This window comes from Myotis nattereri (genome assembly GCF_964212035.1).
Source record: "Myotis nattereri genome assembly, chromosome: 7".
NCBI classification, from domain to species: Eukaryota; Metazoa; Chordata; class Mammalia; order Chiroptera; family Vespertilionidae; genus Myotis; species Myotis nattereri.
The window spans coordinates 10,132,910-10,151,590 of NC_138082.1; the positions used below are offsets into that span (position 1 = coordinate 10,132,910).

At 46.7% G+C, this 18,681-nt stretch overlaps 1 protein-coding gene across 2 annotated transcripts in view; it reads left to right on the plus strand.

Moving 5' to 3' along the window:
• The window catches only part of CDK15 (cyclin dependent kinase 15), a 68,317-nt gene extending 50,016 nt beyond the window's left edge, over positions 1–18,301 (plus strand). For both annotated transcript variants that reach the window (XM_081096082.1, XM_081096083.1), the window contains exons 12-14: positions 3,299–3,438; positions 13,953–14,094; positions 16,771–18,301. In XM_081096082.1, coding sequence (XP_080952208.1) covers positions 3,299–3,438; positions 13,953–14,062 — 250 coding nt within the window. In that variant the 3' untranslated portion in view covers positions 14,063–14,094; positions 16,771–18,301. The remainder of the gene's footprint in view (positions 1–3,298; positions 3,439–13,952; positions 14,095–16,770) is intronic.
• The last annotated feature ends 380 nt before the right edge of the window (positions 18,302–18,681 follow it).

Genomic DNA, 18,681 nt, shown 5'->3' on the forward strand with positions numbered 1-18,681 from the left:
CCAGGCCCTCTCCACCCAGTCTCGGCGCAGACCAGGGCCGACTTTTATTACCAGCTTTCAACAAATCCCTAGTTTCTTTTGCAAAGTAAAACAGATAATAGCGACATTCCCGGAATAGTTAGCTAACTAAGCCGTGCCAGGCAACCTCCGGGCTAAGAAGAACTCAGTGTTTTCGGACAATGACCAATTACAATAACCAGTATTATTTGATCGGAGAGTAATTAGCCGAGGCTCTGTTCTTTTTGCTTCAGTGAAGAGGCAAAAAGGGCAGAGAGGGAAACATCAGAGACAGGGGAACAGGCTCAAATGTCACAGGAAAACACACTCTCGCAGGTGGGGAGGAGGGGGAGAGATCCCAACGGAACATTCCGTGTTGTTCTTCCCTGAAAATGCGGTCGCGTTGAACCCAACCAAATTCCGTTTCATTTCCCCAGACACAGCGTTCACGCGCCTCAGAAAGCCTCCATGTGGAGTGCCTACCAGAGTGCAGAGAGGAGCGTAGGTCGGGATGTAGAGCCATGAATTAGCAAAGGAGCTCTTATTGGGAGGCACCTCTCCGCCCCCCCCACCCCCCCGCCACCGGCTCCCCCCACCCATAAGGATGTCCGCACACCCCACACTTATTTTCAAATGCACTGTACCCCCTGAAAAGTCCCTGTTGTTTTGAAGACAAGCTCCAGGGAACTGCTGTTTATCATTTCTTTCAAAAAGTGCCAATGTTCTCTGGCTAGCGTACAGGCCCCCCCACCCCCCCCACCCCTCATCTAGATAGATGTATTTTAGCACCGCCCCCGTGGCTTACACCGGGAAGACCAGCATGAGACTGGCTCGCAGGAGGAGAAGCCTTCATTGGTACCCTTTGCCCTGGCCGCTGCCTCTGCCAGCCAAGGAGCAGAGGGAGTGGGTGGTGGCCGTCATAGTGTGGAGGCCGAGGGACTGAGACCCATCCTGACACCAGTAGAAGCCTTGGTACAACCTTGTGGGAAGGGTGCGGGGAGGGTTAGTTCGTTGAAGAGGAAAGTCCTAAAACAGAAGCCCTCCTGTCATCAATCAGGACCTACTCTCCTTTCTTTGCATTTTTTGGGTAAGAGTGGCCTGTTCTTCCCATGTGTCCCTACTATCCTCTGAGCTCCATCAGCTTTTCCTGGCTTCCCCAGCCATCGGCGTAAACAGCCTAAGTAAAGCGGTATGCCCGCCATGCTGACACTAGCCCACAGCAGTCCTGCAGCCTCACAATTCAACTGTGAGGAGCTCACAAGTGGGAATGTGCGGAGGGAACAGAGCGCTGACCCGGGTGGGAGTGCGGAGGTGGGCGCCAATAGACGCATTGCTCCCTCCTCACTGTAGCCACCTACCCACCCACCCCCTGGGAATTCACAGAGTGGGTTCAGGCCCCAAGTTTGGCCCACAGCCTCCCACCCTATAGCAAGGGTGAACCTAGAACAGTTTTCTCACACGGTTTTCCCTGAATCTCCATCTGGAGTGATACCAGGCCCTAGTGATTCGTACCAGCTTTCCCACGCCAACCCCATTTCATCAGTCCTGAAAACCCAAGCCTGGACAGGGCACCCGTACCCTCTAGGCCTTCTTCCGGCTACCAGCTACCGGGCAGGCCTCTGCCCAGGTTCCCTTGTCTTCTAAATGGCTTGGAAATTTGCAAGGACTGAGGATTTGCAAATGTTTTCTTTAAGTCTATAAAGCAATGACTCTTGAGTGTGAGGGTAAAGTTACCTGTTTGTAGAAACAGTTTCATGTCGTGGGAATGAGACACCTGAAAGTTTATCATGTAAATCGTATGCAAAAATTAGGCAAATTAGGATTCTGGGCCAGGAGTCCCAGCATCCCTGCATCCTGGACGGGTGTCAGCTCTCTGTGCTTCAGGCTGGTAGGATAGTTGACATTAACTAAGCCCCTCTATTTTTGCTTAGTTGGCGCTTTGCATGGCCATGCAATTTAATTCTGAATGTCAGACATCAGCCCTGTGGTTAATTGCCGCCTGGGACCTGCTCCTGTGCCTTTCCACTTGTAAACCCTTCTGCGGGCTCTGGAGATGGGTGTACTTAAATGACTGGCACTCAATTAGCAGACTTTCAAACGTTGTTAGTAAACGAGAAGCATAAAGACACACAAGGCCTGGAGGATTTGCCCCTGCCACCCTCCCTATCTTCAGATCTGTCCCCACTCTTTGTCCAGGCCACCCCACGGGCCTTTCTCCCCTTAAACTCACTCCTCTCCCCTCCACCCCAGCATCTGTATGAGCACCACACATCTCTGCCGACATCGCCTACCCCAGTTCCTCGGCTCTCAGCTCAAATGCCACTTCCTCAGGGAAGCCTTCCCTGACCAGCTCCTCCCACTCTCAGCCAGGTACCTGGGCCTTGTCCTTCACAGTTGTACTCGTACGTTTGTCTGGTAATTTATCTAGTGTCTGGCTCCTCTGCTGGACCAAGCTGCCAGAGGGCAGAGTCTTCTTGCCTGTATCTCTCAGACCCACGCACCTACAACGCATGGTAGCAGCTCAACTAATGGACTTGGTCATCTCCAGCTTTGTAATTCAGCATCAGGCCAACATGAGGCTCTGTCCTTACTGTAATTTGGGTACTTAACTATGTCTCTTTCCAGGCTCCGTCTCAGGGAGAGCCAAGAGAGCATCTTGCCTCAGGACCCTGGGAGCTGAGCTTCTGACGCACTGTACCTCAGGGTGTATTCCCACCCGAGCTTTCACTGCTTCTCTCCCTCCTCCCCCGGCAGGAGTCTGTGCTTGCTGCCCTGGGAGCATATTTCCAGTCGGGCTTTTCTGCCGTGTCCCTTAAAGAAGAGTCCTTAATTACATATTTCTGCTTCTATAATTATAATTCTGGATCCTTTATGTATACACTAGAGGTCCACTGCGTGAAATCGCGTGGCCACGCTCGCAGCCCTGCCCGCCCGCCCGCCGCCGCGGGACCCCAGACCCCCCTGCAGACCCCACCACGCCTCCTGGTGACCGGTCGTTTGGTCGTCACGGCGTTAGGGCCACTGGGTTTTTATAATACAGATGGTGCCAGAGACACTGGAGGCTGGCGGGGGAGGTGGGTGAACGATAGAACACAGGTTTTCCCTTCCTCTTAGTAACAGGACAGGTAAGAGCTTCCGTGGGGCGGGGGGGGGGGGGGATTTTCCCACTTGCCATCAACGTTACTAATCCCAGGAAAATGCTGTTTGACACACCCTTTTCTTTACTGTTCTTCTTTCCCCGTTTATTTTTTTGGAAGGGAGCTCTCTGGAGAAACTCACTTTTTCTCCCCCACGTTTTCAGGTTGGGCAGGATTCCGGAAGCCGAAGACCTGGCCTCGCAAATGCTGAAAGGCTTCCCTAGAGACCGCGTCTCCGCCCAGGAGGCCTTGGTCCATGATTATTTCAGCTCCCTGCCATCTCAGCTGCACCAGCTTCCCGACGGTGAGTGTGTGTGTGTGTGTGTGTGTGTGTGTGTGTACACACGTGTCCATCTCGGTGCAAAGTATTTCCTCTGAGCCCTGGAGAATGATAGACTTTACAGCCAGAAGTGAGCTTGGAGATCAATTAGCCCGGGAGAAGCAAGATGGGACCCAACTCGCTTGAGTGTTGCATGAAATTCTCTCAAAGTCAAAGGCACGGGAGGGGTGAGGTGACACAGACCTCCCTGTGATGATCCAAACATTTCCCCACACACACACTTACTCTGCGAAACTGGGTGAGAGGAAAGTTGCCCTGGAGCTGCTTGCTTTCGAGGGCATCTGCCAGGAGCAGCAGAACCAAAGCTGCTAACAACCCCGTCTCTCTCCACAGAGAGTAAGATGAGAGGTGACATGGATATGTCAGAGAGGAGGCTGAGCGGGTCTTGATGGGTGATCTGATGCTGCCAAGGGAAGTACCGAGGCGGGCGCCAGGGGAGGGGAGCGTCCGCCAGGCCGGAGGCCCATGGGAAACACAAGTTACCCTGAAATCAGCTTAGCTGCCGGGGCCTGAAGTCATCCTCCAAATCTGCAATCTGCTGAGGGATCATGTGGCCGGAGCTCTCCTCGTGTTTCTCCGACTGCGGCCAGGAAGGGCTGCGCGGAGGATGTGGGCAGTGCGGTCATGCCTGGCTGTTTGGGGGGTGGGGGGGCGGTTAGCCTTAGGTGGGGTTTCTTTGAAAACACCCACCATTCAACTGTAAGCAGTTTTTAGGAGTCCTAAGCTGGAGAGAAGAAAGCTAAGAAGAAGGGTCTAGGGCAGTGAAGGCGAACCTTTTGAGCTCGGCGTGTCAGCATTTTGAAAAACCCTAACTTAACTCTGGTGCCGTGTCACATATAGAAATGTTTTGATCTTGGCAACCATAGTAAAACAAAGACTTATATTTTTGATATTTATTTTATATATTTAAATGCCATTTAACAAAGAAAAATCAACCAAAAAAATGAGTTCGCGTGTCACCTCTGACCCGCATGTCATAGGTTCGCCATCACTGGTCTAGGGGCTCAGACGGGGAAGAAGGTACCGGGATGGGGTGAGGAGCTTCTGACCAAGGTCCTTAGACATCTGGTCTGGCCAGAGTCTCCAGGGTTGCAGACGCAGCCCCACTGCATCCTAGACGTTATCCTGCCACAGCCCAGAGCTCTTCGTTTGGGATTTCTCAAGGTATTTTATTATTTAAGTGAGTCACTGAGGATCTCCAAAAATAACCACCATCATGGACTGGGGTTAATGTGCCTGACTTGACCCTGTGAGAAGAGTCAGCCGCCAGCAGTTATTAAGTTGCCATTAAGTGTTAAGAACATAGTAAGTGCTATAAAAACTGAGGGGGGAAAGAGCTTGTCCTTGACCTCCAGGATCCCGCGGCGTGGGAGGAAGAGAGGGTGAGGAAGAGGAGGCGGGGCACCCTCGTACACATATTAGCACAAATCACATCTAAACAGCTCCAGCCTGTGCGTAATCAGCCGCAGATGTTCAGGGAATGTGTGTGCGCTCAAGGCAAGTCTTCGGAGGAACTAGAATAACTCAAGTGAGATGGATGCGACTGGAGGTGGACCTGGAGTGGAATTCGAAAGGAGGGAAGGGACATGGTTTGGCCCGTGGCTAAGTAAAACGCATTCCCAGGGACCTGGAATTCTTACTGGTACCCTCCTGGTCCCTCACCCCCCCCCACTGCATCCCCATCCCTCCCCTCTCTCCTCTCTGAGCACCTCTATCTCTCCTTCTTAGCTTTCTCCTCTGGGGCTTATGACTTCTAGCTACCATGTCAGGCAAGTATACACGCTTGGGTGTACACACACACACACACACACACACACACACACACACACACATATACTCCCCTCTCTCCACTTAAAGAAACGTCTCCCATTGGTCCTCCTCCAGGATCTGTTATTCTACACACCGAGAACTGCTGGGATCTTCCAAGTTCTCTGGGCGTCAGCTTTTGCCTGATGAAGGGTAATTAGGAAGAAACAGCACCGTCCACACTGACGTGTTGTGAGGAACGTGGGTTTTGATTTTCCGGGCCATCTGAGGCAGAGCCACCGACAGAGGGGCTCCGCGGGGGGAGGTGGGGGTGGGCGCGCACGCATGCGGGTGTAACGGAGAGGCCGATCTGTATTCCTTCGCTGTTCGCCCAGCCACAGGACCCAAATCTGCTTTGACACTTTCAGAGAAATGAAAAGGTGGAATCTTGCAGGAGGCGGCCTGCGCTGGCGGGGAGACGGAGAGTGCTCGCAGCAGGAGGGAAGTTGACTTTTCTTTATACATATAGGGGTTTTTCCATGCAGAGTTTAAATTATGCCTGATAAAAGGAGCATCGTGAATGTTTCAGTTCTTTCAAATTCTCCTGGCTTCCTCCCAATTAAATGAGGTTTGTCAAAGCCACAGGGCCCCGCTGCTGCTGCCTAGGCCGACAAGCACTTCCTGCAGCGACATCTCAAATCCCCGAGGGAGAGGATGAAAGGGCCAGCGCCAAGAGAGGGAAGGGGGGCGGCAGGGCGCGCGTGTGCGTGTATGTGTGTATGTGTGCATGCGGGAGGGCTGCAGAAGCAGGCTTAGAGACAGACCGACGCGGGGGACTTGGGACAAGTAGACAGGGAAAGCGAATCTTCCAGGAAAATGGGAAGGAAGACAGAAGAAGAGGGAGAAGTGGAGGGGCCAGTTTGTGCCCCGCGACCACAGTGGGCCTCACCCAGGGCACAGCCCCTGAGGGATGCTCTCCCTTGGCCTGCAGTGCCAGCCTGCTTCTTCATTGCCCATCGCAGCGAGCCTTTATTATCAGTCTCACCCGGGCGGCATGGCTCAGTGGTTGAGCGTCGACCTACGAACCAGGAGGTCACGGTCGATTCCCAGTCAGGGCACAAGCCCAGGTTGTGGGCTCGATCCCCAGTGTGGGGCGTGCAGGAGGCAGCTGATGAATGATTCTTTTTCATTATTGATGTTTCGATCTCTCTCTCCCTCTCCCTTCCTCTCTGAAGTCAATAAAAATAAATTCTTAAAAAAAAATGTATAAAAAACAGTCTCCTTTTCAGATAGGGAACACCGGCCGGTGATCATAGTCCCCAGCCTGTAGGGACACAGAGTGTGTATCCCCGTCCCTGGTGGGGAGCCCAGGCGTGAGCATTGTGCAAAAGGAAGACATGCTCTTGGGAGTGGTTTGTGAAGAGAGTTTCCTTCGGCATAATTCTGCGAGCAGTGTTGCTCTCTGGTGACCGTTCAGAGTGGAGTGTGATTTGGGGGCTTATATTTCTACCAGTGTATTATTCTGGGTGCAGGATAACAAAGTTGTTGCTTTAAAATCTATTGTTTCCCCTTTGATCTGGGAGACGCCAGCTCTCAGTGTCTGTCCTCTGCAGGGGACGCCTTCAGCATAAAACCTGCGGCTGGGAAACAGGTGAAGAGAGGAAGGACAGCCTGAACCCCAGTGGGAGAGACCTAGAAATTCTTCCCCAAGTGCAAGCATGGCCTCCCACCCCTCCAGGTGCATGTCACAGAGCCTGAGGCGTGCTGGGCAGCCCTGAGGCTGTGGCAGTGAGGCTGTGGCAGTGAGCTGTGGCCAGAGGAAAGCAGGGAGTTGCTTGCCAGGAAAATCCAGGGATTCCGGGATCCGTTCCCTTTTGGGGAGCACTCCGAGGTGGAGAAGCGTGACCGTTCGAAGGGCAAACATGTGGGGGGACTCCTGCCCAGCGCCGACGTCTTCCCTTATTGGTCCTCGAACACCTGAAGAAACATTTGCCGAAGGAGAAATTACTGGGAGTCTCTCTGAAAACACACCAACGCCACGCTAATCGCTTTTGCAGATGGCTAGGCAGACGCTCTTCTCACCCCGTCACCGTCACCGTGGACGGCCACGCCGGGGTCCTCCTGGCCCAGCCAGCAGAGCAGGGCGTCAGCTGGGGCAGCCAGGACCTAAAATTAGGCCCTTGGCAACTCCCTGGTCTTAGCTGCAGTTTCAGCTTCTTCATTTAATTCCCTTTGCCCTCAGCTTGAACCTGGGCTCTGGGAAAGGAACGCTTTAATGGTTTTGGGGTGGGGAGAGCAGAAAACCATTAAGCTGCCCCTTCCAGAAACGGGCTCATCGCTGTTCCTGCCGGGAGCCCTCCAAACGTTACCCTCTGAGGGTTAGGACTGAATTTGGAAGCTTGCCATGTGTTGAATCACAGACACTGATGCACAAAAGTATTTTTTTTTTTTTTAATCGAGGGCAGTAAATGCCACGCGATTTAAGAGTCTGGTCCTTAAGCCCTGGTCCTTCATCGCCAGGACATCAAAGGCTGTCTGTCTTTTTGTGGATTGGACTCATCTTGCTTTCCAAATCCCAGGCGGAGTCCCTACCATTCTTTCCTGGGCTAACTCCCCCTTCTCCTTTAAACAGGTTTCAACATCTTGGGGGAAAAACCCTAAAATTTAAAAGCTTGCAATTGTTTACAAGTAATTTTGCAAAAACAATTTACCAGAGTCCTTCTGGTCACACTTTCATTCTTGTAGGGGATGGGGTAAGGTATGGCATACCTCAGCCATTCATCATACCACACTAGTAGCTAAGCTCTGGTCTGACTCATAATGCCCATTAAAACCTGAGTAATTTTTTGTTTTTTCTCTAATAAAAGAACTTCAGCCCTCTTTTTAATACTATTTCTTTAATATGTTTGAAGATCCCTTGCTATCACTTTCCAAACTTCTCTAGGCTGACTTTCTTTGACCTTCCTCTCCCCCCAAATATAAGTTCTGTTTCTCTCAATCTTTCATCATTTTGTTTCATGATTCTATTCTGAACCTGTTCCAACTCTTTTGCTTACCTCTGAGATTATGGACCCAACATAGACTCAGCTTCCTAACATAGTGGAAGAATTATGTTCCAGTTCATTCATCGGAGATTTATGGGTGAGATGTTGAGGGATACAAAAATGAATTAGTCATGGACCCTGTCCTCAAGGAGCTTACAGTCCTTAAGGAAATGAGACAACTATCTAAACAGCTGCAGATCAAGTGTGAAGTGCTCTGGGTGTTCAAAGGAAGTGAAAAAATTAGCTCCTGGGAATCGAGGATGGCTTTGTGAGTGGGTCGTGAAAGATGATGAGGTCTGGTGGGGAGGAAGAATATCCAGGGAGAAGAATGTCATCCTCCTCTTAATACCATCTAACATTTTTCTGAAGGTGTCTCTTTTTTTTAATAATAGTAGCCCAATTCTGACTTATATTTCATTCAGATTTTTACTCCTTATCCCTCTCTCTCTCTCTCTCTCTCTCTCTCTCTCTATATATATATATATATATATATATATATATATATATATACACATATATATATATATATGAAATTTAGTCTAGTTTTTATATACTAATGATATCAAATCTATTTATTGCTTTTATTGTCTATCTATTCAAAATTTAACCAGAATATTTTGTCATTCTAGAAGCCAGGTTTCAAGGGTGAGGGTTGGCAGGGAAGAGAGAAGGGAGATTCTAAGCCAGGTCTCTGGACTCTATTCTGCCTCTGGGAGTTTGTCACCTAACTCAGAAACTCCCTCTACCTTTTAAATCCTTTATTAATCAGTACTCAAGAAGCAAGTTAAGAAGTGTCCTCCATAACATACCTCTTCACCTTCTGTGCCCAAAGTTGTCTTCAACCCATTCCAGTCCATTAGATGAGATGTTGGATTGAGACCCAGCTCATGGGGTTGCATATGGTTGTGTTGCTAGGAGAAGTCTGGGTTAACCAACTCCCTCAGCCCCACAAAGCCCTTAAATTGGTTCAATTTGTTAGCATGAAAAAGTCTCCAAGTAAAGACAAACCTTTCAAGAAAGAATTAGAGACCTTTGAGTGGAAAAGGATCTTAGAGACTTGCTGTTTCATATTCTCATTTTTATATAGAATCATTATATAAAGATCATAGATGAATCCCTGGCACCCAGGGAAGAAAAGAGTGGTTGCCACTTGTTGGGCATCTATGTGCTTTACATAAATTCTTATTTAATCTATACACTAATGGGTGAGGCTGGCATTCTTATCCTCATAATTCGTGCACGGGTAGGGTCCCTAGGCCTGGCCGGCGATCAGGGCCAATCAGGACCAGCAAGCTAGGGCCTTCCTTCCCCAGCTGCCGGCTGCCGGCCGGGGCCTTTCTTTGTTCTGGGCCACACCCTGGTGGTCAGCACACATCATAGTGATCAATGGAACTACCAGTCTCCCGGTCAAACTTCCAAGGGGACACTTTGCATATTAGCCTTTTATATATGTAGATTAGAAAATTGAGTCTGAGAGAGGCTAAGTAAATTGCTCAGAGTTATACAGCTAGTAAGTGGGAGAGCCAAGATTGGACTTCAGACGCTCAAGCCGCTCTTTCATTTTACTTATTGCTGCTCCCTAACGACCACATGGGAACTTAGTAGCAAAATGCAGATTGGAACCAAGATTTTGGTTCCCATGACCTTTCCACGGTCTCATGTTCTATGTTTATTTTAAGGCCTCCCCATGGAAGTTTCCATATGTCCCCAGGTAACATGTCTAATACCTCACAATGAAGAGGGCTCCATTTATGTTTAACAGAGACCCCTGGCCTTTTGTTTTAGTTTCTGTTCTTTTTTTTTTTTTTAATACAAAAATCACCTTGGGTTTTTCAATTTCTTTATCAGTGGTGGTTTATTTTTTGTTTCACTATAACTCGTTCAATTTTATAAGAAAAATGTTGGGAATCCAGTGGAAAATTGGGCAAAGGTATAAAATAGCAATTTCTGCAAAGGGAAAAAATATATCAGTACATGGAATGAATAGACAGTCTTACTGGTGATTAAATAAATACAAATAAATGTTAAATTAGTTTATTTTTCCCCTTAATCTAATGACTCCTAGTGTTTGTGAGATTATGGTAAAAGAATTCTCTGCTGATGTTGGTGTCAGTTGGGGAAATCTTTACAAAGCATTATGGCATACATGTCAAGAGTTATAAAAATGGTCACAACTTTCAACCCTATGCTTTGTTTCCTGGAAATTATACAAAAAAAAAACCCCAGAATTAAACAGGAAAAAAAAACCCTCTGTGCATAAAAATGTTCATTGCAGTGTTGTCTACGATTTTGAAAAATTACAAAATAAAAATGAAAGAAACAATCTAACTATTCGACACTAGAGAACCAATTGAACAAACATTGGCGTACTGACTCAGCACACAGTACAACATTACCAGTTCAAATCATTCACAGGAGTGTGCGGTAATATGGAAATGTTTATGCTATGACATGAGCTAAAAGTAGGATACAAATTACATATTATGATGCACTGTGAAACGCATTATACATGTCAACCAAATGGAAAGGTGGGATATAAAAATAAAAATGCTCTTCCAATTTAGGAGGATTGTGGGTAATTTTTTCCTCTTGTAAAGTTTTCTTTAATGTTGATGTTATATTGCCTCTATTGTTAAAAGAATGAAGTATGGCAAACGCTGCAGGGAGTCTAAGCTCTGAATTGAGAAGTAAAGGACCTGCGATTTCTCCTTTTTCCCCCCAATGTAAGATGCATTATGGACCTTCATAAACCTCAATTTCTCAACCTGCACAACGGGTTAATACTCATTTCCTTTATCCCAGATTGGCAGAATGTTTCTTTTATAAAGCTTTTAACTCACTGAATGTAAGGGTCCATATAAATTTGGTCCTGGGAGAATGAGAGGTGGGAGGGAGAGGAAAGGATAAATAGACACTAATTAGTTATATAAGGAAAGATCATCCGCTTTCATCGGAAATGCGTATGTGCTGTGCCCCTACTCAGAGGTTTAAGTGAACTCCTTGTTAGTTAGCAACTTCCATTTAAAGCCCCGTATGATCCTTTGGGCTTTACAGATGTGAAGCTTATATGCATACACATGAGCTAAAATGACCTCGTGCTCACACAGCTGTGTGCACTCGGAATAATTCAGTGCACTTAGCAACTCTGGCTGATGGGCTGACGATGGGTGAGAGTAGTGCAAAAACCACGTGACACGAGAAATTACAGGACATTTTGAAATGATGGTCTTATTTCCAAGCTTTCTTTTTAACTTGTGCTCTCTCTTTTAGCCATTACAGACAAGTAGAAGAGATTTGATTATCCGGTTTCCTTGAAAGGTTATTTAGCTCCTCAATCCCATTAAGTCGCTTTCTGCACTCCAGTGCCCTGCGCCTTCCCCCGGTTCTCAGCCAGGAAGAGTAAATGGAGACTCCAGGATCGGGTTTCTAAAGGAAGGAAAGTTAAAGCAAAGTTTGAAAGGGGTGACAGGAGCTTAGGAACTCAATTAGACTGAAAGACAACTATCTCATTATCCTGTTCCGAAATGATCTGAATACATAAAACTCTAAAAGTTTTAAATAAACTTGTCCTACAGACTGTCTAGATGACTGCAAATTCTTCTCAAAAAGTGTTTAAACACCCACTTTCGTATTTATTTATTCTAAGCGCAAGCGGCTGCGATAATTATGCTGTCAGACTCAGTAAGCTAATGAGGAGTCAGCCAGTGGAAGGCTTTGCGTTTGTGAGATTGCTGCAGGATAGCTGCTCAGATGCTTCTTTCCTTCTTTCTTTTTCTCTTTTCTTTTCTTTCTTTTTTCCCCCCAGTGAATTGGGAAGGAGAGTGGGGCAGTCCGTGGCCAAATTGGAATCCTTTTGATTAACTGATTGCTTTCCCAGGACTGTTCCGTCAGATAGTCTCTCTCTCTCTCTCTCTCTCTCTCTCTCTCTCTCTCTCTCCCCCCCCCCCCTATTTTTCCCCCTCACTCCCTTTCTCTCCCCCCTCTCCCTCTTCCCTCTCTCCTTGCTTTTGAGGAGCTGCTGCTCTTGAGGGGCAAGGAAGCCTCAGGGGACCTTCATGTCACTGCCCCCAAGGCCAGAGGACTCTCCCCCCTGAGGGAAGTTCCCAAGACGGTTTGGACTTGCGTTGATTTGAGAGTAATCCATCGTTTCTGCACTGTTTATTTTAGCTGCTTGACTGTTTATGCTATGGCATGAGCTAAAAAGGAAGTTGAATATAAAATTGCATATTAAAATGCACCTCTGAAAATGTATTAGGCGTATCAACAACACTTGATGTCTCCCCTTTCAACCCTGGAAAATACGTGTTTCCAAGCCCAAGGGCCCAGGCCACAGATCACTCACAGCGTCAGTGCAGGCCGAGCGAGGCGGACCCCACTCTGCAGGTTTAGTTCCTCCCTCCGGGTGTGAGCAGCTCCCAGCAAACAATATTATTCAGGCGTTTTAGGCCCTCGGTGCGCCAGATCTAGAAGCTTCTCTTTCTGTAAACTGTGCGGCATTTACAGCCACGCGTGTTTGCGCCGGTTGTGAGCCTGGCAAAGCCATGCCCATGTGGAAAGATACCCTGAGGAGGTGTTGTGGGTGTGCTTCGTGCCAATGTGGCTGTTGCCTCTTGCTTTCTCTCAGTTGAAATCTCTGCTGATGCTTGTAACAACGGCTATCGTTGTTAAAAGTATGTAGTGTATCAGGAACCACCCAAGATGTTTCGTATTGATCTTCTTCAAACGTAGAACAATCTGCCAGGACATTGTATTATCCCCATTTTGCAGATGAGCCCCTTAACATGTTATTTTTAGGAGGTCTCGGCCCATGACATCAGCACAGGAAGCACCAGGAACAACACACTTAGCAGACACGGGCATTTACAATCACACGAACTGCCCGCACTCTGCTACCCAAATCCATGAGTCAGATGACAAATGTAATATATCTTTTTTCAAAAAGAGTTTTAATTTACAAAAGTTGCATTTAAAGTCTATTTAAATAGATTGCCTAAAGGTATCTAATGTAACAGGGTCTGAAACTTTCCAAAAAGTACCTAACCCAGCAAGGCGCCCATTGCCTATTGTCACTGGAACAAATGTTCAGACTCCTTGGCTTGATAACTAACTCCCTTCACCTTCTAGTTCTATTTTTCCCATTTTATCTTCCAGCTCGCCTTGCTCTAACCATGCACAATTACTGGCAATTCTCTCAAACACTTGCCCTCCTTCATGCCTTTCCTTAGGCTGATCCCTCAGCCAGAAATGCCCTCCCTAGAAGTCCTTGACTATGGATGGGGCCATCCTTCAAGGCATCCAGGGCCTTGCCCATGCGTTTCCCAGGCCCCTTGTAGACTTAGAGGAGAGGCTGTCCTGGTTCTTTGTTTGCACCTCACTTTTGGCCCTTGTTTGTTAGTGTGTGTGTCTCCCCGTTCTGTTCCTACATTTACCACTTTCCACACCTCGGCCTTACCCGAGTGTGCATGTGGTCAACATGCATTGAAGTAGATTGAACAGGAGCCACTTGACAGATATTAGCAGAACCGGTCAAGTCAGTTATCCATGAGTCAGTGTCATTTATTGGTGGGTACGTCTGGCTCATATTTTGACGTTTCTTCGGGTGACAAATATTACAAAGACATAAAACGTACACCGTGAAATCCCAGGAAATAATACATTGGTGCTATTCTCCTTTTTTTCCCCATACAGAGGAGTCTTTGTTTACAGTTTCAGGAGTGGGGCTGAAGCCAGAAATGTATGACCTTTTGGCTTCCTACCGGAAAGGTCACCGCACAGGCCACTTTAGCAAATGCTGGTGAAAAGAAAGGGCAGCATCGCCCAGATCCTTCAGGTAAGTGGTCCCAACAGGGAGGCCCCCGGTGGGCAGGATTGAGAAGTGATCGCCGCCCAGAGGGGAGGCCCTGGTTCGCGGACCCGGAGCACCTCTGCTCTGTGTCTGGTGCTTCATTCCCTCTCTAGGGACAGGCGGCCCTGCCTCCTCCGGCTGTGAAAGAGGGCGATGCTGGACACCACCTGTCTCTCCCACTCCCAGAGGAGTGGCAAGGCTCCTAGACAAAGGTCATGGTGAAGCCTTCAGCTGACATGCATGGAATATAGGGTTACAGCTGTCATACTGTATTCCCTTAACGGCAGCATTTCCTCTGTCCGCCAATAGGACACAATCAAAGGTCAGGGTGACCAACCATCCCTGTGCGCTTGAACCTGGGGGTGTCTTGGGACTGTGGGACGTTCGGTGCTAAAACTGGCCCAGTTCCAGGTGAGCCAGGATGCTTGGTCGCTGTGGTGGTGCAAGTGACCATCTGACCTGCCTCCATATGCCAGAGAAGACCTGGTCCAGAGCCTGGCCCTGACCAGGAGACGGTTTTAGAGGCCAATGAGAGTCAAGTCATCACTACTACAGGCTTCTTAGACTACACCTTCTGGGAGTTGTTACAGGGAGTCCTTTCATTCAGGGTGAGTTCAGGAGTCACCCACAAATGTCCCAGACACAGCTGCTCTCAAGTGTCCCCCCTACCAACCAGGGGTAGCCCAGCCTTCCACAGTAATCTTGAGGAGGAAGAGGTGCTGTGAAGGATTCCCCCAAAGCTACCCTAAAGGTAGTTCTGCTATAGGCACAGGAAGCCAGGTGGGGCAACCCCCAGAGCTACCATAGTACAGACATCACTAGATGCTACAAGAGCACTTCTCGCACCAGGCCTTCCATGGAGGGCAGAGGGGAATGTAATCTAAACAGAGGACTCAAGGTGCGATCCATGCATAGAGCCAGCCAGCCAGCCATCCTGTTAGGTGACTCTGGCTATATCCCAAGCCACAAACCTTAGACGATGATTTGGCCACCCATTTGGCAACCACGCTTGGCTACGCTTCCTAACAGAACTTTTGGGACCTGAATGGTCACCACTGGCATACTCCCCCACCCGCCAACTTTGTTCACACGGCAGGATTCAGCTCTTTGCCACTTTGTCTCGGCTCTCTCTTTGGCTGTTGATATCTAAAGACATGATGTCCACATCTAGGAGTCTCCCCTCTGGATCTTATAAGAATCTTAGAAATTTGGAAAGATCAGGGATGTTTAGAATTATAGCTATTCCTCAGAGCATTTTATGAACTACCTAAGTTTGTATTATGACAATATTTAATTGGAATTACAACCGGCAGTACAATAACGTGAAATTTCCCAAGCAGAATGTTTTCTAGGGCAGAGAGTATACTGTGCAATGACGCCATTTAAAACCCACTAGTTATGAGACTAGAATTACTTTAGCTACATTCTAAACAGTGTGGGGTTTGTGCTTCATAGAATCATCAACGACAGGGATGGAGGTGGTTTCAGATGGTGGTGCTACATTGAGCATTTTTATCGCTTCTACTGTTGTTATTTTGTTTTATTTAGAACCTGCCTCTCTGACCAATAGTGACTTTTCACGAAGAATTGTTACCTGTAGATGTGCATTGGTCACAATGGAAAATCGGTTAAATGCAGGGTGGCAAACGTGATGCCTATGCTTACAATCGAAGGAGGGCGAGGGCCTCTACTGGAGCAATCTCACCATGTCCCTGGGCCCCTGGTACTAATGCAAGGAGATAAAACCCATCGGAGATGAACCACAAAAGGGAAAAGCTAAAGCAATTAAGCTGCTCAATAAATGGCTTGGTATCAGCAAAATCTGCAAGTTAAAGAGACTAAAGTGGTAATCAGCGGACACGTGGGGCCTGAAAGTCTTTTCCACTAAATTGAATTTATGTTAAATATTCACTTTTCAAGAGATTCAAAATGTAAATTGGGGTATTAGGACTTATAACTGCCAGCAGTGCCTCAACATTAAGACTCTTAAAAGACCCTCAAAAATGTCAGTTTCAGGTATGGTAAAAATGTATATGGCGTCCACAGCAGAGACATAAAGGGGCACTAAGATTTCCTGTGCATATACCATGTGCCAGGCACTGGACACATCTTATTTCAAAGCTCGGTGTGTTTTGAACAGTGGGGTGTGAAGTGGTGCAACTATAGACTATAGATCCAAAGATAGATTTTGATTATTTTAAAAGTTTATCTAGTTCTTATTACCAAGGGTAATGCTGCCTCTGTTACCATTTATTATCACCTTTTCTATCAATAGATATAATTCCATCAATAACTTTGCAATAACCTTTAACAGGTTTTCCTTACTCAATCTGTACGATGTCATTATTATTTTTATTTTGTTTGTTCTTCATTTACGTCCAGGGCTGCATTACTGCTGTTTCTGTTTTAATTTGCTTCCGCTTACTGAGAAGTTTCTAATTTAAGTCCACACTGGACCAGGATTTTAAATATCACCTGTGACCTGAAATATTTTAAATGTATTATGTCCACGGTACATCATACTTGAAGGAAAAGCAATGGAAGGCTATTGCTATTGTCATTTGCCTAGAATTTCACAGTGATTGGCTCAAACTTTAGACATCCTGAAACAGTCTGAGAAGAGGACTTCTGAGTAATGCTGTCCCTTTCGTTATCTGATAGATCCCTGGCAGGAAGGACAACGGGACAGACGGGAGAGTGACAATGGAAAGAATTCGGAGTCTGGGCTTGTGCTTACGGAAGCCTGTCACTCCCGTGTTCACTTACAGTTCCTCCCAACAAAAGGACTTCTGTGGCAAGGAGAGGATTCGTCTAAGGTTTAAAACCGCCTCCAGAGAAGATGGTTTCTTGGATAAAGTTGTCGACAAAAGGACTTGCTTAAGACTCTTTGTTATGACTTCCTAGGGCACTCCATCCCTCCCTTCCTGCGCTATCAAAACACTTTACCACCCCACCCAGCCAGATTTTAGGAGTTTGGATTGAGCTGCTGCTCAGAATTAAATTTCAGTTTATCTCCTTCCATTGAATCCTAATTGTCTGTGATGATTGCAAAAGTGATGAGGAACCTAAGCTCTGATTTGATGGTGGAGATACTGGGTAGACAGATAGGCGCGAAGAGTCCCAAAGACGTAATTCAAGTGCTGCTGCACCATCAGACATGCATGCATATGTGCACACATGTGACCCTGAAATGAAACGGGAGATTTGTCTCGACTAACACATGTATCATCTTCTACAATGACTCCTTCTGAAAGAAGCCAGGACAACTCCAATTACTTTGTCAAAGGATCATCTACTCAAGAAATGTGGTAGCCTAGAAACCAGAGACCTTTATGGATCCTTCAGAAGAATAAGGAGGAACTAATTAAGAAAGAATTAAAAAATAGTACCTATCCACCCAAAATCTGAGATGGAAGAAGGGAAAAGGGATACAAACAGTCCAACGAAATCTACCTTAGTGAGTACTTGGTTTTGGTAAGGCATGTGACAAAGCCTGTCCAGATATACCTGAAATACAAAACTGTGTGGGCTGGGTGGATGGGACAGATATGTGAATTCAAAGAACAGTGGTTATTCAACCTAGAGAAAGGCTGATAGTGGTGTGTTACAAGGTTCAGTCTTGAGTGCCATTCTGGTCAAATATTTTTATTAATCAGTGGAGTAAAAATCAGAGAAGGTACACAATTAATTCATACAACCCACTAAAGTAAATACTGTTATTATTCATTTATTATTTCCATTTTACAAAGGAGAAAACGGAAGCTCAGAGAAGTTAACTCCTCTAAGGTAGTACACCAGAGTTAAGGTACAAAACTATGGAGACAGTAAAAGGATCAGGGGTTGCCAGGGGTTAGGAGGGAGGACATGATGAAAAGACAGAGCACGGAGGGTTCTTAGGGCAGTGAAACTATGTTTGGTACTATAATGGCAGAGACATGTCACTATAAATTTGTCCAAATCCATAGAATGTAGAGCCCCAAGAGTGAATCCTAATGTAAACTATACTAGTAGACTTTGGTTGATAATGATGTGTCAATGTAGGTGCATCAACTATAACAAATGTACCACTTTGTTGGGTGTGTTGACAATGGGGAAGGCCATGCCTGGTGGGGGCTGGGGTATATGGGAACTCTCTGTAACTTCTGCTGAATATTTCTCTGAACCTAAAGTTGCTCTAAAAAAATAAAGTCTTAAAAACAAACAACATGTAAATAACTAATTTGCAGCAAGCCAATACAACCTTTATTCCAATCAAATTTCATCTGATTGAACTTCTTACACGTAAGGCTTAAAATGTCAACAAGTTAAATAAGGCTGTGACTTAGTGGAAATTGGTACAATATGAATTAATAGTATGTCTGACTGTCCACAAAAGATAATGCTACACTTTTAAGTGATATAAACGAAGGAATATGATGGTGTCACAGAGAGAGGATGGAGTTTACTCCTCTGATGAGATCACATCAAAATGATGAAGTTTAACTCTATCCATCACACTTTGAAAGAAACACCACATGGAAGGAAATATTTCTCGTGCATTTATTAGTTTAAAGATCCAATTCTGTTTGATCC